The following is a 23,613-nucleotide window of genomic DNA, read 5'->3' as shown; positions in this document are numbered from 1 at the left end:
AAATAGAAAAAAAAAAATTAGTAGATAGATTATTGCTTCTTTTTAAAAAAAAAAATTTAATAAATCTGTTAAAATAAAATAAAATGCCCAATTTCTTTTTGCTTAATTGCTAGGGAGTATAGGGCCAGATATATTGCTTAATTTTAGTAATTTTCTGATCCAAATTACCTTTTAGTAGCTTTCTTTTCCGTTTTCTTTAGGCAGTCTCTCTGCTGTTTTCTCTAAATCATAGTGGCCTGAACTAGACTGCATCAGCATAAGAACCCAGGTTCCACTTCTCTCAAAGCTTTGCCCGGGAGGAGGCCACCCTGTGGGCCTGAGGCTCTTGCTGATTAGACCACCAGCCTCTGTCTGCTGCAATGGCAGGAAGAGTTTTGTTTACTGCAGATGCCATGAAAAGCATCCTTTTACTCCACTCCGAACATGTGTTGATCATATAAGTCACTAGGTGTTTTCTCTAATACCTGGGCAATTTTATTTTATTTTACTTTTTCTATTTTTTATTTTTTTATCATTGATTTTATTTACAAACACTGTATCCATCAAACCCATATTCTTCCCTTACCCCCCTCCTTGTCAAACCCTGGTAACTTCTGTTTTCTGTCTGGATTTGCTATTTCTGGACATCTGAGTGACATCATGCAATGTCTGTCCTTACATGTCTTGTTTATTTCACTGAGCATAGTGTTTTGGAGATTCTTCCATGTTGCAGCATGTCGCAGGACTTCATTCCTTATTATGGCCAAATAATATTCCATTGCACATAGCTACCACATGGTGATTTTATTTTTATGACTATGTCCAAATAACAGCCATTAACCCTCAATGTGCTGTGTTAAAAATAGCATCTGCTTCTCACACTGTGGGTTGCAGGATGTGGGTTGTGGGCATGTATATTGATTGTCTCATTTCAAAAGCAGTATGCAGGTCTGGTTTGACATGAGACTGATCTCCAGTATTAGAACATCAGTTTTTTATTTTTGAAGAAGTAATTATTCTTGGGTGGTTGGCAGTATTGTTTATGATGTACCCAGTAAGGTTTTTAAACAAACAAATATACGGATATGAATATAGTAACTTTATCCCTGTGGGACATTATCCACTTGCAAAATCTGGGTCTTGGTATTAAAAGAAAATGTTTATAACTCAATAAATCTCAAACCATTTGTATATTCGCATATAAAAACATCTTCTGGCCTTTTGGGGTCTCTGGCCTGGAATGGGCCCTGTCCCAGTTAAGCATCTACATGTGTCCAGTCACAGTCTCCTGCTTGCTTTCCTGTGCATTAGCTCCCGATTGAGGACAAGATCAGGATCATCGCGCAGAAGATCTATGGGGCAGACGACATTGAATTGCTCCCCGAAGCTCAGCACAAAGCTGAAGTCTACACAAAGCAGGTAGATGTTTGGTTGGTTCTTTTAACACTGTACAAAGCAGGCCTCAGAGTCAGAATCCCTGAGTTCTCCGAGCCCTGCCAGGCACTCACTGCTTTGCTTTGTTTCTCTGGGCAGCAGCCTTCTATCTTCTAAAATGCTGTGTTTGGATTAGAGGGTGCCGTCCCAAGTTCTTTTTCTACTTTGAAATTCTTTCTTGAAGAGTAATCCAGGATGTACCTACCATGGATAGTAGATGAGTAGGTGAAAAAGCCTTGAGGAAATGTAATACTAGCTTGTGGAATATGGTTGTAAGTACTTACCTCCTTCAACCGAGATGACTTTTTTGGTCTGTAATAACTAACCTGGAGGGCAAAGAGGTATAGATGGATACAAAGGGAGTCTGGTATTTCAAATAAATTGAAGAATTTATGTAGTAATGAAGCCGAGAAGGTTTTGGTCATATTTGTCAACTTTTCATTTTTCTACCTTCTTTCTCTATCTTTCCCCAGGGCTTTGGGAATTTGCCCATCTGCATGGCCAAAACCCACCTGTCCTTGTCTCATAACCCAGAGCAGAAAGGTGTCCCCACAGGCTTTGTCCTGCCCATCCGCGACATCCGTGCCAGTGTTGGGGCTGGTTTTCTGTACCCCTTAGTAGGAACGGTAAGTGCTGCAGGTAGAAGGAGTTCCTTGTTTATCGTGCTTCTAGTCTTAAATTTATTGCCAAAACCATCAAAGCAAATGCAAAAGGAGCAGAATTCATTGCTGGAGGAGAAATTTGGAGTCAGATCTATTATGATTCATTCTCTTGCTGTGGACCCTCTTGGTGTCAGTTTAAGTATGATGCCATAATTACTTCTACTGATTAAAAAAATCCTTCTTCCCAGGGACAATATGACCTTGACTGGGCCTAATTAGGTGGGCCTAATTGATAGGCAGTGGTGGTGCTGCTATATAATCACAGCTAAAACTTTTATTGAGCTCCTTATACAAATTAACTCGGTGCTCTCAACAGCCCTCTGAGGAAGGGAGAGAGGCCCTACCCCTCCCCAGGAAGGGCTCCGAGTTTATGCCTGAAGTCAGGGAAATCATTGTTTTTATTGAGTAAGGAATTTCACCATTTAGGTACGAGTGAAACCTGTAAATATGAAGGGACGTATTTACACTTCAAGGTGAATTCATTGCCAGACGCTTTCTTGTCTTAATAGAATTTATGAGTATTAAAGGAAGAGAGTTGCTAATAGGAAAGTAGATGGATGCTTTAAGACATAATCACAATTTGGACTAACATTGTCCCAAAAGTTAACATTTCCAGAGTTAACTCTTGCCCAGATTTCCCCTTTAGGGATGTCAGTTATCCTGGATCTACACATTTTACATATATGCAGTATAGGATTAAAATATTACACTAAACCAACACACAAGAAACCAACAAAAAGAAACCGATAGATCTTCTAGAGCTATGTTATTGTTTCAGTATAGTAAGAAAGTGGTAGGAGGTGGCATTACATAGTCAAATCTATTTTTCATCTGTCTATTTAGACTAGGGCAAGTTATTAAAGCACTGAGCTTAGCTCTCTGGGGCTCTGAGGCTAGGGCAGTACCATCGTGGATGTTACGGTTTGCTAATGCTGCCATTACGCAAAGTACCAGAAATGGATTGGCTTTTATAAAGGGGGTTTATTTGGTTACAAAATTACAGTCTTAAGGCCATAAAAGTGTCCAAGCTAAGGCGTCAACAATAGAGTACCTCCACAGAAGAATGGCCAGTGGTGTCTGGAACACCTCTGTTGTCTGGGAAGGCACGTGGCTGGCATCTTCCTTTGCTCCCAGGTTGTGTTCCAAAATGGCGTTCTCCCAGGATGTTTCTCTCTAGGTCTGGGGATATTCTCCTGGATTCTCCCAGGCAAAGTGTGGAGTAGCAAAAGTCTACTTTCAATGGCAGTCTTCAAAATGTCTCTCTTGGCTGCAACCATCATCAGGGATCTGCATCTCCGTGCATGTCCAAGCATCAGTGTCAGCCAACAAGCGTCTGGGCGTGTGTGGCTTTTTTTAAAGTACTTCAGTAAAATTAATCAAGACCCACCCTGAGTGGGCGGGGCCACACCTCCATGGAAATAATCTAATCAGAGTTATTGCCCACAATTGGGGATGGGTCACATCTCCATGGAAACAACTTAATCCAAAGAGTCCAACCTAATCAATGCTAATAGTCTGCCCGCACAAGATTGCATCAAAGAACATGGCGTTCTGGGGGACGTAATACATCCAAACTGTCACAGTGGAACAATCGACTGGGAGGTTATAAACATGCAGTGGGGTCTACATATGGGCCTGCACACCAGTGCCTCCCTCAGCCACTCTAGAGAGCAGAGGCTTACCCTTACAATGGTGTTCATCAGTCTTTGGGATTTGAAGAAATTCCCTTTCAATAGGAATATTAAACCATTTACCCAGCACCTTGAATAAGGCAGAAATATGTGTTGTTCTTTCTGGAGAAATTACTAGGTGAGTGGTAGCTGCACTCTGTACTGTCACTTTGGATGTGTGCATGCAGGGGGTGACTAGAGATGAAAGCAAATCTGAAAGTGGTCAGGCCTGTGGTGGGGAGAAGAATATAGCCTGCACAGCCCAGGATGATTTCTCATCTAGACCAAAATCTTGCTTCAGGGGCCTTTGCCTTTAACTTGGACCAAGAGATTTCCACATGTAATCTAGATGGCTTTACACTCACTATTCCTAATGCCTTCTGTTGACTGAGGGGGCCTGGACAGGGCTCAGAGGATTTGAGTACTATATCTAATTAATTCAAAATGTGGTGGCTTCTTCTCAAGAGTTCTATATTTAAGTTCATATATGCACATGTAATCTTTTCAGTTTTTTGTGTTTTCTCTGAATATCAACATGATCATTCTTTAGGGAAAAAAATCTCCTTTGGGAAAAATCACCCAAGATCCTACTGTCTAAAAATAATCAGTGTTTGGGGGACCATCTTAAAGAGTTTTCTGCCTGCACATACATGCATGTCTACACCAATGGGCATGTGCCCTTTTTCTTTATTATGTCATTTTCAGGCTTTTGTGCGAGGTCTAGGGAGTAATCCTTTCCTTCCCTCTACTTGTTCTCAAACCAGCACTTCCTTATCTGTTACAGACAATAGTAGACACCAGCCTCCAATCCAATTAATATGTTTCAGGGAATATTGATTGATATTCAAATGTCATAATCAGGTTTTCTAAAGTATAGGTGTTTTTTGTTACAGAAGATGACTTGTCCTTCTCTATAACATTTTTAGAGTACAGTTTTAGAAGCTTAGAAATCCAGACTATTTTCCTGTCTGAATTTAATTTGGAGCTTGTGTGTATTCCTTATACTAGAGATTGTTACAGGTAAAAATATACGGAGTTTTTATTTTACTTTAAGGGCCATACAGATGTCCATCTAAGTAAATATCTGTCAAAATCAGGAGAAGAAGTGCATTTTCATTTCATAAGCTTTACACGGTCAGTTTTAGAACACCAAATTAGACCACTAAGAATAGTGATTGTAACACCATTTGGATTATGTTCACAAATGCCTTGACTCAAGTTAAAGGATACTAATTCCTAGTGTAATGTTATGGAAGCAAAAACAACACGGTCATCTACACAACATTCTTTAAAACAAAATTACAAAGCAGCCAAGCCCTGCAGCTCCTTTTGGTCTTGTGGCGTGAGAGCTGAGGTGGTAAGGAACTGATGCCTTGGCCACCATAGTGCCTCCCTTTGTAGAAGGAAGGTAGAAGCACTCCTCCTACTTCTTGTTGCAAATGTCAGTATGGTAGATGATAGCAAAGCCTCGCATTTGGTTTTGCCAAAGGACTTGAGGATTCCTCTTAGAGTTCCTATCAGGATCAGTGACTTGATTTTTAATGGGTAACTGGAGAAAAGTGCTCCCTTTACCAACAACTGTAAAATGATGTTCTGTCTTTATGCCTTGGGCTTTCCATCTGAGGAGGAGGTGGAAGGAAAGATCACTTAAAGTTCATTGTTAATGCTATTTCACCTCTCCTAGATGAGCACAATGCCTGGACTCCCTACCCGACCCTGTTTCTATGATATTGATTTGGACCCTAAAACCGAACAGGTTAATGGGCTGTTTTAAATAGGTAAGTTGTTATTGGTGAGAGTTTTGCTTTTTTCCTCATGCAGCTTATTTATGAATCGCAGGGCTCAATTTCTCAAACTAAAGCTATGAAAAGTCAACTTCCGATGCTTTCAAAACATTTTTCTCCAGAAATGTCCCCAAATAAAAGTGGAAGTACAAAAAAAAAGGAATAAACTTACTTTAGGGGAGTGAACCCAAGGGAGAGGGGTTAGTAATTATAGAGTTGCCAGTAATCAGTGAATCATCTATTTCAGCATATTTTTGGAGGACAGAGCCCAGATTGCCATAGGTTGACAGTGTAGGGTAGAAGTCACTGTCTGATTAACTATGGGGGGACTTTAGAGGAGGATAGAGCGTCTGCTGGAAACCCTTGAGTTGAAGGCACAGTGGAGGGCAGGACCATGCTAAAGGCCTGTATACTGAATAGACAGTTAGAAGGTAAGAGTTGGGTAAATGTTCCAGAGAGGCGAACAGAAAAAGAAACAGAACCAGTCCAGGGGTTCTTGGGAAGCAAGACTTAGGCAACAGGCAGCCAAGTGCCCATCACAATAAATGAAAAATTTTCCATCTGTACATATATCTGTTTGAAATTTCAGACATATCAAAGAAGAAAATTTTAAAGTTCTCCTGAGAAGAAAAATGACTTGCCTATGAAAAATGAGATTAGACCAAGCACCTGTCTTCCTGTTAGTAATAAGGTGTGTTTAGATAATGGAGGCATGCCCTCCAAGCTCCCAGGAAGGATGACTTTCAGCTTGGTATTTGCACCCATCCAAATCTATATGGATGTTTTCAGATACACAAAAGTTTGCCACCCCCACATCATTTCCTAGAAAATAATTTAGCAATGCACTCCAGCAAAATGAGGAATTAAACTAAGAAAAAAAGAAGGTGTGGGTTTTCAGAAACTGCATCCTGATTTGGACGGAAATGATGGGGAGTCCTGATAACTGGCCTAGAGTTACAAATCACTGTGGACCCTAGGAGGAAAGAGGGCTTGAGACTAGAAAGGGCCAGAAAAGACAAAGGTATCAAGATTAATATAATGCAGGACAAAAGCTCTTGAATTGTTCATAAAAAAGTAAAATCCAGGTGGAAGCAACTAGTAAGCATTTGGAGCCACTGTAAGGATGGTAAGAAGAAAGGATTTGTGTGCTTGATGCTAGGGGAACATTTCTTTGAGGGGATATTTTGTGCCATTGGAAATGTAATCCCAGATCACTGCTTGGCCTAGTCTTGAGCAGAATTTACATAACCATAATGTGAACACTATGTTATTTTCAAGTCTACTTATAGACAGACCGCAGAAGAGTTGTTGTGGGAAAGGATGTAAATGTTAACGGCTTTGACAATTTAAGAGTGTAATGATGCAGTGTGGAAGGGAAGAGGAAACATCTCAGCAGTTTGAAAAAACATTTATTCTATGTTTGTTTTTCCTTCTAGATTGTCCTTTTTTTAAGAAGCTACTTTGAAAGTTTGACCAGTGTCTGTTCTGTGCCTTCTGTGAGTGAGGGAGTATGGGGAAGTCAAGAGAAGTCAGCCACTGCCCCTGAAGGTCTGCTGAAGTAAACAGCAGGGGTTTCCTCCAAGCTTAAGTTTCATCTTCATATACAAATGAATATAAAAATCATGCATGTCTATTTACTTTGGAAAATTCCATAGAATAAAATGAAATGATTTTGCTATATTTATTCCTGTATTTAAATATAAGTTTTAGCTTTTATGGACTATGCTGCAGTGTGTCTGCCATTCTGTGTGAGTCCATTTGTTGGGCAGATCCCTGGGAGTGGGAGTTGCAGTACATACAGTCTGATATTGTTTGTGTTTAAAGGGGAAAATGTGTGTTTGCATATTTCTGGGAGAACATATATTCAGACCTCCTGAGAGGGTTGGGGTGGATGTATGAAAGAGGACTTGCCTTTTTACCATATACTTTTTTATGTTTGAATTTTTCCCTGAGGAAGTATTGCTTGCATAAAGTTACCAAGAAGGATAGTCCTGTAACACTAATTTTAGGGGAGCCCTTTGTACTCTGTGGATTCAGCAAATATTTATTGGGCTTCTACTTCTGTTTTCCTAAAGAGTATTTTCCCTTCTCTCCTTGTTCGTTATCATCTATCCCTGTTCCTCCTTTCCCATTTTTCTCCCTTTTTTTTCTTTCATTTTCCTTCATTAGCTCCTTCCAGAGGTTGCTGCATCCCCGCTGGTGCCAACACTAAACACTACCAGTGTCAGCAGAGCACAGTTTTTCCTGGTGTCCTTGGTTTTATTATTTTTAATCTCCTGGATTGACATCAGTGTTGTAATGAAGTCACTATTACAGTCCAAAGAAATGGTGGCAGTGCATTGGGAACATTGGAAAAGGGGTCTTGTGCAGAGCCCAAGCTCTACCAATTATAGCCTCACCTATCTCTGCCTCCATCTCCTCTCCATGGAAACAAGGGCACTGTTGGTACCTACTTCATGAGGGTGGTTGTGAAGTTAAGCAAACAAGTCATCTAAGTCCCTTGCACAGTGCCTGGCATATTGTAAGCACTTAATAACGTTGCCAGGGATTGTTCCAAAGCATCATCTGGGCCCTGTTCATAGAGAAATCAGAGTTCATTGTTTCTGATAGCTTTTTAATTGTCCTATAAAATCTCACCTGGAATGGAACTTGCTGGGACTCAGTTTGTAGATAAATGAAGGATGCAGTCTATTGTCAGATATGGTGACTGTTTAAAATGCCTCCTCTTAAAGGATTCCAGCCTCTCTGTGTCACCTAAAGCCATGTGCGTTTAAATCCTTAATACTGGTAGGAATGGTGAATAATGGGGGAGGGGACAAAGATTATAAACAAAATCCTAATAGAAAAATCAGAATCTGTTTTTTATCCACTGTTATGTAAAACTAAAGGACCATCACTGTTGCAAGAATTTTCCTAAGTAGAAGTAAAACATACCTTCAGTAAAAATTCAAATGGTACAACTTGCTTTTGCCACTTGGTAGTTTATCTTGGAGATGTCACTGTATCAGCAGTTAGATACCACCTTGTTTTATTGACTGCATAGTATTTAAACAGTCCTCTTTGTATAACTCTTAACGTTGTTTCAAGTTATTATAAATAATGCGGCAGTGAATATTCTCATATATATATCTTTGCAACTTGTGTGGAATTGTGTGATAGCAATTCCTAGCAATGGAATAGCTCAAAGAGTGGCCTCCAGCTTCAAAATGGGAGTGTGTAGAGATAAATTATAGCTGAAAAAATCTGTAAATTAGGTTTATATCCCTATCTTACAAAAAGGTAAACTGCAAGATTGCACCGGTAATGCCTGCCTGAGTGGGGATTTGTTTCCAAGCTATTGGGTTCCGAAGCCTGTGCTCTTTACTGTCTTTCAGAGCTCTTCCTAGAAGGCAACTACTGCCAGTTTCTACAGAAATGGATGTCCTATTTATGAAAGGTGGAAAGCTGGGACCATTTCACATCTCTTTAGGAGGAAGGGATGATAGAAGGTAGAAGCAGCAGAAGGAAGAAATGAGATTAGGGGAGACTGCTCATCTGTATTGAATGCATGGGTTTTTGGGAATTGATTCCTCAATTTCTCAGCTAAAGAAGAAGTGTTAACAAGTAGAAGTTTACAGATTACAGATACCATTTCCATAATAAAAGAGGGCATACAGAACCAAAAAAACAACTGTAGGCTAACTGAAGACCTGAATTAAAGGCCCAAGGGAGCATAAATGGTTGGGGCACCTGTAACTATGGGTCACCAGAAAGGGTCCAGTGCCTTTACCATGGGACCAGGAGTCCCAGATCACTGGCCTTCCTACACTCATTGTCACTGTCCTGGGCTGCCAATGCCTTCTCTCTCCCACCCCCACGGCTCCATTAGTAATATTACCGATAAACAGATGGGACCTTCTCTGAGCTGCACCTCAGATGGCTGTTGCTGTGCATTGAAGATGTATATATACTCTTAATTCAAAAGAGAGACTGCAGCATTGTGCTGTCGAGTACAGCAGATTGCAGCAGAATTATGTTGAGCTCTTGTAGGCTGGTGCAACCCTGATGCCCATGAACAGATCAAACCACAGGAGGACTGGAGCAAGTCTCATTTAATGATGCATGGGGGAAGAGGGTTTTAGGATTTATTCCCAGAAGGTTTTCTAAAATGTAAGGGTTATTATCAAGGAATTATAAACCACTTTTGGCAGCTACAGGCCCAGGCTGTGGGTGGATAGAGACTAGGATGGGGAGAAACCGTATGATCAGTAGCGTATTGTTCAGATAAATATGCAAGCTATTTTATTGGCACACTGCATCTGGTGATATTAACCAGATAAGCTGTAGGTAGGATAATTTCTCATCAGATTGCAGAGATGTATTTATAGCCTGTTTCCCATTATGTAATGAAAAGCTGCTGATGGAGTAGTAGACAATGATACGGGTAATATCTTAAATAGCCTGCCACTTAGGAGAGTTCAGGATTGACGGGTTTCCTTCATGCATGAGATACTAGATACATTTTTTGAAACAGATATGGCATCAGGTTCTAGTCTTATCCTAAAGAAAAACCACAGCAATATTTTATTTATAGTACCATGTGTGAGTGTGTGTGTGCCTGTGGTGGAGGGTGGAGATGAATTATATGTAATACACTTTAAAAAAATCTGCCTTAATTTGCCCTTCAACTAAAAAATCAATTTACCTCTTCAAACCATCTTTCAATTCCTTTTCACCAATTTTTTTTTTTAAGCAGATTAAGTGGAATAAGATTGAAAAGTCACAAAGGTAGACTTTATTTTTTAACCTGTGGACTGTCTGCATTTCCCACTATTTCACAGTAGGACAGCTATTCTTCCCCTGTCCTCATCTTGAAAACCCATTTTATTTTTACCTGAAACCATTATAAACTCTCAGGTGTGCTAGATTTGAGCAACCTTGGCTCCTAGTGAAGAAATAGCATCTCATTTTTAAGTTTTATCTTTAAATTTAAGATCTTGACAAGTTAGATTCAGCTTTGCTTTTTTGTCCTAAGAGTTGTTTCCTTAGTAAGTCTCAGTGGAGGCTACAGAATCTTACAAAGGTAAAATGTAGCCCTGGAAAAACCGTCCAAAAAATGATAACTGAGATTTATCTTCCAAAAAAATCGTGATCCTATTGAAGAAAGAAAATAGGTGCAGCTGCTTATCAGTAGTTCTTAACTCCACCCTAATAGGATCTTCATTTGGATAGTGTGCCTGGGAAGGGTCCCTTGGAGAAGGCAGGCATCTGGTCCTTCCTGGAACATACTGTCCTCAACTTGTGCATCTTACAGGAGCTCATAGCTCCAGGTCCCAGGAATGCGCCTGTAGTTAATATTAAACCCAAATCAGGTAACCCTCATAGCAACACCTCACATATAAGTGAATGCTTCATACGTACAAATTATCGTGTGTGGTGCTTTTCACTGGCTAAGAACTTGTTTTGATAAAAGGTCAGAAAATGTACGAAAACACACAACCTAGCCAGTCAGGCAGGAGGGTAGATGTCTGTGCCCTCTGCCCTGATTGGGGCTGGATTTGTGAGGAAGCTGTCTCCTATTCTCTGCCCAGCTTCATTTTTAAGGGAGAAAAGATTGTGCAGGTACCTAGGAATGACCTGAAGGGAAACATGGTTAATTTACAAGCTACCCTAACTTATTTTGGAAACATTTAAGGTTTAAAAGATTGGTCAGGCTGGGTTCTTGTGCCCTTTCTGAACTTTTCAGCATGGATGTGGATGCTTGTGAGACCACAAGTTTTCTTATGCACACAGGTTATATCGTCTAGACCTGTCTCCTAGATTGGGGACATAAGTGCCTGGGTTTGGGCCTCTCAGAACCTGTTTGGCAACAAATCATGACACTTGATTATGCCCAAACCCACTTCTGAGAGTTTTGTTTCTTTCCGTGCCCAGTTACATCTAATTTTCACTCCAAATAAATGAGATCTCACTCTTTGCACAATTTTGAATCTTGCCTTTACATTTTAATATCTGCCATGTCCTTAAATATTCAGAGTGGAGTGGGGGAGATCGTAATAGGACTGCCCATAATTAAAACCGCCTTTTGCAAGACTGCATTCCAGAAAATAGGGGCTCTTTGCCATCGTCCTCTATCTTCCTGCTCTCGCGCGCTCGCTCTTTCTTGGTGTTCCCCTAGCCCTGCTGTGATCCGGCAGCCGGGATTCGCGCCCGTCGTAGCAGTGCTTAAGGTCTGCTCCCACGCACCTGGGCAAGCGACTCGCAAATGGGCCCCCAGTTTTGCGCCAACCTGCTCCCACCCACAAGGCCTGTCCCGCCCCGCGCCCGCCCCCTCCGCGCGCATTGGCGCAGCCTGCTGTCTGTCCCCAGGCGGCTGGGGAGGGGGCGCCGCTCAGCTGCGGTCCCTGTACAGCGGGCTGCTGGATCGCCGGCGCGACCACGGCTCTCCGGCTGTCTGGGCACCTGGCCCTGCGAGCGCGCCCCGACCTCGGAAGGAATGTTGGCCATAGACGCTGGCCACTCTCGGTAAGCGAAGGCAGGCGAGGAGGCTGAGAGCAACGAGGGTCGGGGAGCGGTGTCGGAGTCCGCTACCAGCTGGGGTGGTGGAGAGGGCGGGAGGTGCCCTCTGGACAGTGGGTCCCGGGTCCCCGAGATGGCCGGGAGGAAGAACCGAGGAGGTCGTTTGCCCGCCGGGATCTCCAGCCAGGGCGATCCTCATCCGCTTTGCCCACTTTCACCCCCTTCTGATTACAGCATGGGATGTCCATTGCTCTTGTCCTTCTTTACGCCTTTTTGGGGGGTGGAGGGGGGATGTGATTTTGGGTTCCTGATCATTATAATTTTGCAGATAGCTAGAAGCTGAGTTGTCTGTTCCACGCCCCCGGCACTTTCCTTTTTGAGTACTTTATCCTGCACTCTCTCTCCTGCCATAAGAGGCATCAAGCCAGAATGCGCGAGTCCCTCCTTGGGGAGGAAGCTTCGTGGTCCCTGTCTGGTGCTGGTCAAGATTCACTGCTTTCCTCAGGAAGTGATTGCTCTTTGCCCATGCTTTGCTCCTGCTCAAGGGGTAAAGGGAAGGGGGGCGTTTTCTGTGGCATTGCAATTGTATTAGGGAATGACCACAGACACTTTTAAGATTTCCTGAGGCATAAAACTAAGCTGGCAGGTAAAGGGCAAATTATTAGCAGTCTAATATATTCTGCAAAGTTTTCATGTCTGTAGACTGCATTCTTTTCCCCAGTTAAGTTAGCTTTGTTTGGGTATTTGTTTTGTTTCTCCAGTGTGATAATATATTCAAGTGAGCTTCTCAAGATTGTCTTTGGGCATGAATTATTTTCAGTATTTCTAATAGTGATAAATTGCCTGCTTAATAAAAACATGCAGGTGCTGGGAACCCAAAAGAGGTGAGAGCACGCATCTATAATCAGCTGAAGTTCCAGGGCTTATTGAAGTATTACATCAGGACAGACGCTGTAAAATGTTCATATTTTAGTTCCATCCTTGTTCCAATTTGAATGACTTGATCTTTCTGTCAAAGGCATGGAGTATGCAACACCCTAACAAAGACGATATTTACTTTGATCAGAAAATGATTTGCAGGGTTCCAGTTCCTTCTCCAGTTCATAGAATTAAGGGCTACACAAGTGAAACTTCAACAGTGAGGGATTTACATAAAAACAGTACAAGGAAACAGCTCCTTTGCTTATTTTAGGACATTCACAATTAAAATTCATAATTTTGTTAGATAATCACCTCTTAATGCCATTTTTTGGTATCATTGTACCATTCTGTGAATTAATCTTAATATATGCCTTTATATTTACATATAACTAGTCAGCTAACCAATTACATAACCTATCAATTTATATTTGGCTTTTTAGCTTAGTTCCAGAACCAAGAATATAAAATATAAGGAATTTCAAAAGTTTAGTTTTAAAGTAGCAAGAACTCAGCCTAGTCGAACCTGGTTCAATTATGAATCGATGGGCTGTATTATGGTTAAGTGACCATTAAAAAATTTATAAAATGTTGATTACTGGATCTAGTGTAGATTAGCATCTCAAAATAATTCATTTTCTGATGAAACTCCTTAAGCCTAGTTTATCATAGTGTTCAGAGCATGGGCTTCAGAAAAAGCAGTCCTGGCTTGAATCTGGGCTCTGCTACCTACTAGTTTTGTAATCTTGGGAAAGTTGCTTAACCTCTCTAAGCCTCAATTTCTTCATCTGTAGATGGTGATATCACCACCTACTCACTTTGTAAAATTGTGATGAGAATTAGAGATGTATGTGAAAGTGCTTAGCAAAGTCTAATTCACAGGAGTTGCTCAATAAATGACAGCTATTATTATTGTGAGCTTTCACTGACCTTCAACTCTGTGTTCATCATGGTGAAAAGTACAAACAGCAGATACTAAGATGAAAATTTCAAAATTATACAACTAGATTTAAGATTGGAGAATGGCAGTAATGTTGAATTTCCCTAAGAGTATGCATGAGAAGTAGTACCTCCTTGGCAGAACATATAGTTTTAGAAAAAAAACCTTATGGTACAATGGAAAGAACACTGGACAGAGTCAGTCTTAGAATTCCAACTCTCACTATGACTTTACCCAGCGTTTGACTTTCAGCAAGCCAACTGGGCCTCGATTTCATCATCTCACTGGACTTAAGTAATCTCTAAGGTCCTTGAAATGTCAAAATTCTTTATTGTATGTAATAAAAGTTACATTAGTTTGTTTATTACTCTGCTCTTCATCTTTTTGTTTGTTTGCAAAACTTGCAACTTTAAGTCTTAACTTATAAAGACAGCACAACTAAGGAATGAAAAAAGAATATCAGATTTGCAGGGAAATCTGAAATAAAGTTTTAACAAAGAGAATAAAGCAAAATAGATACATTATCTATAATGTGAATCATCACAATAGATTATCTTTTTTTTTTAGGGCAAAAGTAATCCCCAATTTTCTTTCTCCAGTCATTTCAGTAAGTTATATGGGAAACATGCCTGGTAGAATCATATACATTCACCTGAAATAGTCCCTATCAAAAATAAGAGGCTGATGGTGAAATAAAATGCCACTCTCTTTTCTCTCATCAGGTTGATCTTTAAATAAAGCAACAATTTATCCAGTAAAGGTCTTTGATGAAGAAATTAAAGAGAAAAATTACAAGCAATAGAGAAAGTAGGCATCTGTGTACCAGAGAAACCACCTAAAACAACTGTATGGAGTAAAAGGAATGAAAGAACCTGGAAGAAATTTTAGTTAGTGTGATAGTTTTGTCCACTTTTTTTTTGTCATAAAAGGCTGCTGAGGAGGAGAGAATATAGTTTTCTAGAGAATGAAAAAGTGTAGTGTAAAAATGGAGACCACACTCTCTGAAATTCAAGTAGAAAACAAGGATGAGAAAAGATCAGCAGAAGGTAGTCCTCAGGGTGAGAGGCAAGAAGAAAAAGCATCAGTGCTTTGCTTCAAGAGAAGAAAGAAAGCAGCCCAAGCGCTGAAGCCCAAAGCTGGCTCTGAAACTGCCGATGCAGCATGCAAGTATCCCCCAGAAGCTGGAGCTTCTGGTCAGTCAGAGCCCCTCGGTGGGGCCTGGGCCTCAGTCAAACGTCTTGTAACACGGAGGAAAAGGTCAGATTCTTCAAAGCACCAAAAGCCCTTTGAGGTTAAAGTAAAACCTGAAATAAGTGCTGAGGACACTGATCTTTCTGAGAAAAAAGCTAAATCCAGACTTAAGATTCCCTGCATAAAATTCTCACGAGTTAAGAAAAGTAACCATTCCAAAATTGTAGAAGATTCAGACTGCAGCATCAAAGTACAGGAAGAGGCTGGAAGTTTGGATACAAAAACTCAGACTCAATTGAATGTCCAGATAACAAAAGCCAGGTCGATCCAGGATCTAAGTGAAGGTGTCACACAGAAAGATGGTAATGAGATAAGTGAATCAAATGAGAGCAACAACATATCTTCTCCTGGAGAGAAAGTGGTTTCAGTAGAACTTGGATTACATACTATTCAAACAGAAACTCTAATCCTTGAAAAAGATAATGAAATGAATGAGGAAAAACAAAGCATTCAACACCAGCAAGCAAGCCCACTTGAAACTTCAGAAACAGACCATCAGCTACCAGTGGTTTCTGATGTTCTTCCCTCACGTGCAATTCCAGATCTACAAATTGCAGAAGAAACCAGTGACAATAATATCCTAGAAAGAGGACAAAACTGGAAAGACCATGCAAGTAGAGAGATTGTAGCCAAAGAGAGTAAGCCAAAAGATACTGAAGCGAGTACTGGTGAATCAGATTTTAAAGGTAATGAGATCAATGTGGAAAAACCCAGATCAGAAAAAAGCAGAAGAATGGAACCAATTGCTATTATTATTACAGACACTGAAATCAGTGAATTTGATGTTAAGAAATCTAAAAATGTCCCTAAAAAATTCCTAATTTCTATTGAAAATGAGCAAGTAGGGGTTTTGGCGAATGATGGTGGTTTTGCGGGTAGAACTTCAGAACAATATGAAACGCTCTTAATAGAAACAGCTTCTTCTCTTGTCAAGAATGCTATCCAGTTGTCTGTAGAACAGCTGGTTAATGAAATGGCCTCTGATGATAAAATAAACAATCTTCTACAGTGACTTCATTTCCAAATCATGCGTGGAAAAAAAGCTTAATGATGAATTATTTTATGTATTTGTGGCATTTCTTATTCACTAACAAATGAGAGATTTATCATCTGTGGAATTTAAAGGTACAATTCTAGCCCAAAAGTGCTAAAGAATAAATCAAGTTTATAAAGCCTTCCCTGCCACTGAAATGCAATTACTTCTGGATTGGAGGAAGTCAGTACAGAATGTAATGCAAAGTGACATAAAGGAGTTGCTAAAACAGCATGTGGAGACTCGAGTGCTTTGGGGAAGGAAGATGTATTTATTCAGCACTTATGGTATGGTCCTCAATAAGCTCTTTAATGTTCTCTGATGTCTGAAAGTCGGAGTTCCCTTTGATAGTTCAACCCTGTGTATAGGTTAACATTGCATTCAATTTTCAAAAGGTTTTTTTTTTTTTTTTTAACAGTGTTCTTTTATACTGTTTAAAATAGTAAGGTGAGTTATTTTTCGTGAATGTGATTTATAGTTATTACCCTCCTAGGCAGTGGTCTTTACCTCAAAAAACATTGCATTTCTCATTTTTACCAGAGAGTATGCAGAATATACCTATTTGAATTAGACATGAATGATTTTCTAGTCTGTTCAAGTCCCATGTCCCATGATTTCCTTCAAACAGGCAAATAATTACCAAGTGGAAAGGTGTGGAAATGGGGAGTGCATTTTCCCCCTCCATCTTCCTTCAGCCCCAACAGACCTGGATATTTCTATTTCTGCATGGGCTCATCTGCTGAAAAGTTAAAAACAAACAAAAATAACAAGAACTAAAAGAGGGGAATATTATTTTTCATCCCAAACTTCCCAAGTAACAATTATCACAGATAATGGAGAATCCATCTTGCAGGATTACTTCTCTAAGGAAAATAGTCATCAGCTTCTCCTGAAGGAGGGAAGTGTGGATTCAAAGCCAACCTGGAAGTAAAAATCCTAGGGAATCGTAATCATTCAGTGAAAATATTATTCATTTGTGACCAAGAGTGAGCCATGTATACAGTTGAATAGAAAGTGAAAAGTTATTGCTGAAGTACATAAATGTCAGTATTCTTTCATTTTGTCTATGTATTGAGAGAGACCAGTAAAAAGCATTTTACATGGATATTGGAAATTAATTTTTTCCTCGGGAGTTTTAATCCAGCTAATCTTTTACAAAGAAGAAAGAGGAAGAGGAAGGACTTAATGCAACAACTGAGAAGGGCTCATTTGCATTTTTAATCAGTTCTTTAAAAGGGGGGGGGGCATCTGATTTCATCAATGATTGTCATATTTTTTGATAAGTAATTCTGTTTCAATCTTTACTTGTGTGAAATGGCCATTTTACTACAACACACTACCCCACCTCTCAGGTTAGGGTTTATGTTATTTAGTAACCCTCATTGTCCAAACCCAACTACCAGTATTATTACTTTGAAAGTAGATGAAGTAAAGAAGAGCTTTCACTCGAATTATAAGGTGTTTGTTAAACAGCTTCATCTTGAGGAAAGAATGTATGAGATGACTTTAAATGATCTGCCTGAGTTCTTGTATTATTTACAGACTGCAAATAGAAAGTATGTGCTAATTTGTCATATAGAATCTTGTTTATGTCTTTAAATACATATTGAGACTTCCAGAAGAATAAACTATTCTCACTTTGGGATTGGACCAAATAATGGATCGGAGCAAGATTCTTTGTTGGAGTGCACAAGTCTTTCCCTAAGATTTTCTTACCTTCATGCATGTAATTTGGGGAAAACACACACACACACACACACACACACACACACAGTCCTTTGATTTAGCAAGATAAAAGTGGGTCTTTCAAAACCCACGATCCAAGAAATCAATTTCTTTTAATTGCACAACTTTTAAGCAATAAAAGAAAATAACACTGCTATCTCATCCTTTCTAAAAATACTTTCTTTAATTTACTATTTGCAGTGCTATTGGATTTGGACAGCAGCTAATCATATTTTAAAGTGAACAATTTTTAAAACCTGATTAGGGTTGGTGCATTTTACAATGTTTTGAAGAATCCTGTCTTCATTTATTGCAAGGACGGCTAAAGCCAAGATACTTACCTTATAAGTTTTTAGTAGTTTGTCATGAATTAGCAAAAAATACAGCATTTACCAATTAATTGAAAATATTTTGGAAGGTTTAGGCATATTTGTTAAAGATTTTTATAAACATATACCAAGTTAATATGTATAATGAACTTTTTGTTAAGAAAATACCATTTTATCTAGTTCTAGATTTCTACTTTAACTGTGGTTTGATATATTTCCTTTGTTAGAATGTATTATGATTGATTGTTTTTAGGATGAGGTATATACTTTTCTTGCCTTCATTCTTCAGTGGTTTTTCCTCAGTCTTTCCTACTGAGAATATTTGGTGACTTAAATAATCACGATTCCAGTTTGAAAAAGGAATCCAGAAATTACTTGGTCTCAATCTGATTATACCTGCTACATGCCCAAATCCTATTACAGTGATTTTTTCTAAGGTGATCCAAACTGTTTTGCTGTTATAGAAATAAGCAGGAATGAGATGGCACAAACTTGACCTTTTAAGAAAGACATTAAATGAATATAAATAGGCTTTTATTCAATCCATTTGATTTACATCCATTTGACAGTATTAAAACAATAATTTGAAAGGCAATTTAAGAATACTACATTAATTTTCATTTAAATTTGCTGTGGTATGAATGCTGCTTTTAATGAACATTTTTTTTTAATTAGCTAGGATTCATTTTCTCTTTGATCTCAGAATTTTTCAAGGCTGAATGATTTATCTGCTATTCGTTAATTTTTTCAGCATATTATCTTTCTCTTAAAAGTCAAGTATTATTCACATTGCTCCTTACAACCCAGCAAATATGAAAATCCTCCTTTATTTTATGTAGCACTATTCTCAACATTTTTTCAAAGCACTTTACAGGATATAAAAATAGTACCCAGTAATATTTAAGTTAAGGTAGCAGAAAACAAACGATCTTTCAAACAGAAATTATGTTCTTTGCCACCTCCTCCACCTCAAATAATAATAAGCATGTGGCACAAATGGAGTTCTTCAGAAAAGTTGTCTGCATAATTCTCTTTCAAGCTAATCTATTTGACAGCACCAAATCTGTGACAATCTTAATTAGTCTACTGTTTAGTGGAGACTTAGAAAATTTCAGATTTACTTCTGTGAGATAATTTCACCAGTACATGTGCATAGCCTTCCTGCTAAAGGCATTTGGAGGTATGGGTCACGAGACGGTACCACTCAAATCTTGCTTCTGTATGCAGTCCAGAATTAAATTCATCTATAAATTTCTAACTTCAATTTGCCTTATTTTTTTATAGTTAAGAATTAATTTTTAGGGATTTACAGCAGAATTTTAAAACTAATTGTTTGAAAAAATTCTTCTAATGTCAACTTTATTCAAATATGTAAGGTTAATTGCTATTTTCATCTGATAATATATCAGGGTTTGACTTTTCTGCCTGCCATTTCTGCATTTTTAAAAATCCTTATCTAAGGTTTGGGGTTCTTTAGGTTCAAATTCCTATGAAGTTTTATTGTATAGCATGATGTTTCTTATGTGGAATACAAAATGTTATCAGTAGTATATTTTATGGTATATTTTAAAAAATAATTTCTAATGATCCTTATTTAATAAAATTTTAATTAGAAGGAAGCTATATAAAATTTAGTGTGTCCTGAATTAATTCAACTTAATTCAAAACATGTGTTAGTAACACAAATCAAATACTATTTGATAATGGGGACAAGTTCCCTGCCCTCCAAGAGCTCATCCTAGGAAATAGGGACAACAGGATCCAGGACAGGGATTGAGGCAAACAGCAGGATACTGCAGCATCATAAATGCCCTATCAATGACAATGAAGTGCTGGCACAGCATTAGGAGAGAGCAATTAATTTTATCTGGTATGGGGGAAGCGGTGATCTGAATACAGGGGCAATTCGGAAACATTCAGTTTCTAAATAGTTAAAGAGTGTATTCATCCTGATTTGTGAACAGGTGCAGACAAAAGCATGTATAATGTTACATATTTATAGTAGTTCTTTGTCTTTAAAAATGTTAAGTGGATGAGCTATTACAAAAGTAAAAGTTGCATTTTGTATTTCTCATTAAAATTAGTACTTTATTACTGTGGACCAGATGCTAATATTAAAAAGTAATACTCTGTAGAAAAAGGTTTTAAGCTGCATATGTACCAATTATTAATACAGAATAAATGTTATATTGGCTCATGTTTTATTTAAGCTGTATTATTTATCAAAATTTCTCAAGAGAAACGTGAGTATATTATGTTCATTTCCTAAAATTACAAAGATCACCCTGATGAAACTACTGAGTTAGCGCTATCAAGTTTTACTCTGTTCATTGGGTATTGGACAGACTTTACAAGAACATTCCTAAAAGAATCCACTTCCAGCAAAGAGATACACAAACATCTAGAGTTTGAATTCATTTTCATGTGAACTTATTACCTCTGACGGACAATTCTGACTTTGATGCCATCTGTGCTGTAATTAGTTATCTTTTCTGCATTATATCTACCTATGATTTGTTAATCTTTATGGTTTTCCAATTAACTAAACAATCTTGATGTAAATTGCTTAAGTTATTAGGATGAAGCCCACTGAAGCTGGGTGTTTCAAAACTTCTGGGTTACTAAGTCACTGATTTCATTCAGCTAATGTTAACAATCCTGTTTGCTCTTAAGCAAAGCCCAGTGATAGTAACTGGACTCTTGAAAAAGATTGTACAACCCAAATTCTAGGACCAATTTAAAGCTGGTAGTGCCTTAAAAGTCCTAAAACTAAAGCAAGATGTAAAATGCCTTATTAATGTATACTGTAGTGTAAATGTACAATGTACATTAAATACTGTACATATTCAGTTATTTCAGTTTCATTAAATCCTATCCTTCTAGTAAAAAAGAAGAAAGGACACTACCTCTTGCAAAACTTGTCCTCGCAGGCAATTCTGCCAATCACTTTTTAGACCTATCTTTAAAGCTCAAGTCTTGAATCTCCAAACCCTTTGCACCTATTTTCCTATCTTTTTCTGAAAGCTTGTGATCACTGGAGGTTCAGTTCCTGAGCTAAGGAAAGAGGGTGAGTGTATATGTGTTTGTACATGAGCATGCTACATGTTCACAGAAAATCTTTAGGAAAGCTGGCTGTAGGCACCATGAACAGTTAAGGAAAATTTAGGTAAGGGGAAGATGGTGTGGTATTTCCTAGTGTGAAAAACTCCCAGCCTGAAAAATGTCTCTGTAAATTCCAACTTATCATAACAGAAATGGTAGCAAGGTCCAGCAGCTTCTGCTTTAGCACTCCCTCCACCCCGAACTGTTTTGTGGCTAAATTCAGGAATTTTGGCTTTTTCTTAATCTTCATGGCAATGCAATTATGGAGCAGGGATTAAGCCTTCTATACCCTTTTCACAGCTATACTTGAGACAATAAAACCAGGACTTCTGTACTCCTGGGAGACAGGGAGCCCGAGGTGACACAAAAGCAGATGCAGTCATTTGTACACTTGTATGTGAAACTTTTATTCCCAGATCCCTTCTTTGACATCTGTATCTTCAGGTCATGGGGCGATGCAGGGGGATGGGGGTGTCTAGTCAGTATGGCTTGGAGTGGTTCTCTGAACCATATCTGTAATTAATCACAACTAATTAAAGAAGCCACAGGTGTGAATGCATTAACCAATCAAAAATCCTCATTAATACACAATTCCCATGTGACTAGCTATTTGCAGTATAAAAAATTTAGTCCTAGTATCACTTCTCTTTAAAGGGGTCATCCAAAACCTGAGCATTTCCACCCTCCTGAACAAGTTAAAACTATCCTTGTACTCTGTGTAAGGGTGAAAGATACAGAATGCCCAGTTGGTCTCTACTCAATCACCCTTTCTGATTTTTTATCAAAATGTGCCACAACCAACCTTATCAATTTCCCTGATTTCAGGATGAATTTGCTTAGAATTATAACTTTTAATTTTATGGTTTCCTCTGTACCCTTAATGTCTGATCAGTGTTTTTCCTGAACTGCAGAAGGATTAATAGTGAAAAATGACAATCATTGTTCATTAAGCTCTAGGACTTTTCTATATTTATCTGGTGATATTAATCTTTTAAAAAATTAAGGTATAATTACATACAGTTCTAGAAGTTTTGACAAACACATATAGTTGTGTCATCTAGGGAATATTAATTTTACATCTCATTTGGAATCATTGTGTTTTATACCAGTTGTGTATTTTAGTTTACTGTAATTTCCTGGCTGTATTGGTGAGAAATGCTGCATGCTGCAGAAATTCAAAATAAGGACTTCTTAAATCGAACATTTAAACAAGGATCAGGAAATGCAGGGCAGCCAGGCATAGCTGGCAAACTGCACAGCCCAGGAACAGCAGTCATTTGATGAGTGGCGCCCCCTAGTGTTAATTCATGTACAATCTGCACAGCCATATATTGTGGCTGTGCCACCAGTGTTTGAGAAATCTGCAAAACAATGACAAGATTCTTAAAATGGAAAAGAGTATTCCCCATATATGTCTTTGCTCCCACATGTTAAGATATTGTGATAGAAAGAGGGAATAGGAACCACTGAACTCAGCACCAAACTTTGCACCTATGTGAAGGAAAAGCAATGTTGGGAAATGAGAATTGGCCCTATAAGAAAACTGTAGAGACTCATTCCCCTAGAATCTTTGCTCTGCATTTTAAGATCTTTTACCCTTGCAAATGTTCCATTTTCTCCTTCAAACAGTAACAGGTGTGCCTTTATTTTCTAAAGAACCAACCTGGGTTCTTTAGATTTTCCTTCCTATAAGGCAGTTACAACAGAAGCCAGTTACAAAAAAAATAAAAAAATAAAAAAAAATAAATGCTTACCTGCATTTGGTTTGGACCAAGTATTGTATGGCATCCACTACAGAAAATGTGGTGGGACTAAATTCACAGGATCTTATTCCTCAAAGGCCTGGCTGGCCCATGCAAATCTGACACAGCCCTTCCTGAGACAGTATTAACATGGACCAGACAACGGAGGACAACTACAGCAGCTGAGGGCCACCTTTTTAGCCCTCCTTCCTGCACAACCTCTCCCTGGGTTTCCAGGAGAGCAGGGACCCGTGCAGCTGTGCAGAGAACCCCTCCTGGAGCACTGCCATTCCTTCAAACTTTTGACAGTAAAGGACACTATGGTTTTCCAATAGTTTATGGGAAGATTTTTTTATTTCCATTATCTCAATACAGTAATTTCACCAAGCAGTTTCAACGAAAAATTTAAAGTTGTAAAAATAACAAAAGAATTTATCTGAGGAAAGATGGGCTCATTCTCGAACATGGCTGATCAGTTTTAAAAATAAATGTAAGAGTAGCATTTGATGATTAGGTGCAAAGTGCTAGAATAATATTAATAATAAT

The 23,613-nt window shown here is 38.7% G+C and overlaps 2 protein-coding genes across 4 annotated transcripts in view; both read left to right on the top strand.

Moving 5' to 3' along the window:
* The window catches only part of MTHFD1 (methylenetetrahydrofolate dehydrogenase, cyclohydrolase and formyltetrahydrofolate synthetase 1), a 74,828-nt gene extending 67,578 nt beyond the window's left edge, over nt 1-7,250 (top strand). For all 3 annotated transcript variants that reach the window (XM_037832546.1, XM_037832545.1, XM_037832547.1), the window contains exons 25-28: nt 1,291-1,398; nt 1,887-2,039; nt 5,430-5,523; nt 6,966-7,250. In XM_037832546.1, coding sequence (XP_037688474.1) covers nt 1,291-1,398; nt 1,887-2,039; nt 5,430-5,519 — 351 coding nt within the window. In that variant the 3' untranslated portion in view covers nt 5,520-5,523; nt 6,966-7,250. The remainder of the gene's footprint in view (nt 1-1,290; nt 1,399-1,886; nt 2,040-5,429; nt 5,524-6,965) is intronic.
* A 3,877-nt stretch (nt 7,251-11,127) lies between these two features.
* On the top strand, nt 11,128-20,427 carry AKAP5 (A-kinase anchoring protein 5). The gene is made up of 2 exons (XM_037832559.1): nt 11,128-12,033; nt 14,608-20,427. Exon 2 carries the CDS (start codon nt 14,850-14,852, stop codon nt 16,146-16,148), a length of 1,299 nt encoding a protein of 432 aa, XP_037688487.1. The 5' UTR covers nt 11,128-12,033; nt 14,608-14,849; the 3' UTR covers nt 16,149-20,427.
* Nucleotides 20,428-23,613: the final 3,186 nt, after the last annotated feature.

The sequence above is a fragment of the Choloepus didactylus genome, chromosome 4 (genome assembly GCF_015220235.1).
Source record: "Choloepus didactylus isolate mChoDid1 chromosome 4, mChoDid1.pri, whole genome shotgun sequence".
Taxonomy (NCBI): Eukaryota; Metazoa; Chordata; class Mammalia; order Pilosa; family Megalonychidae; genus Choloepus; species Choloepus didactylus.
Note: the sequence above shows the minus strand (reverse complement) of the source record. Positions and strands in the feature narration are given on the sequence as shown.

Bases quoted from the DNA above. Each gene is read 5' to 3' on its own strand.
- AKAP5 (XM_037832559.1), top strand. From the start codon at position 14,850: ATGAAAAAGTGTAGTGTAAAAATGGAGACCACACTCTCTGAAATTCAA.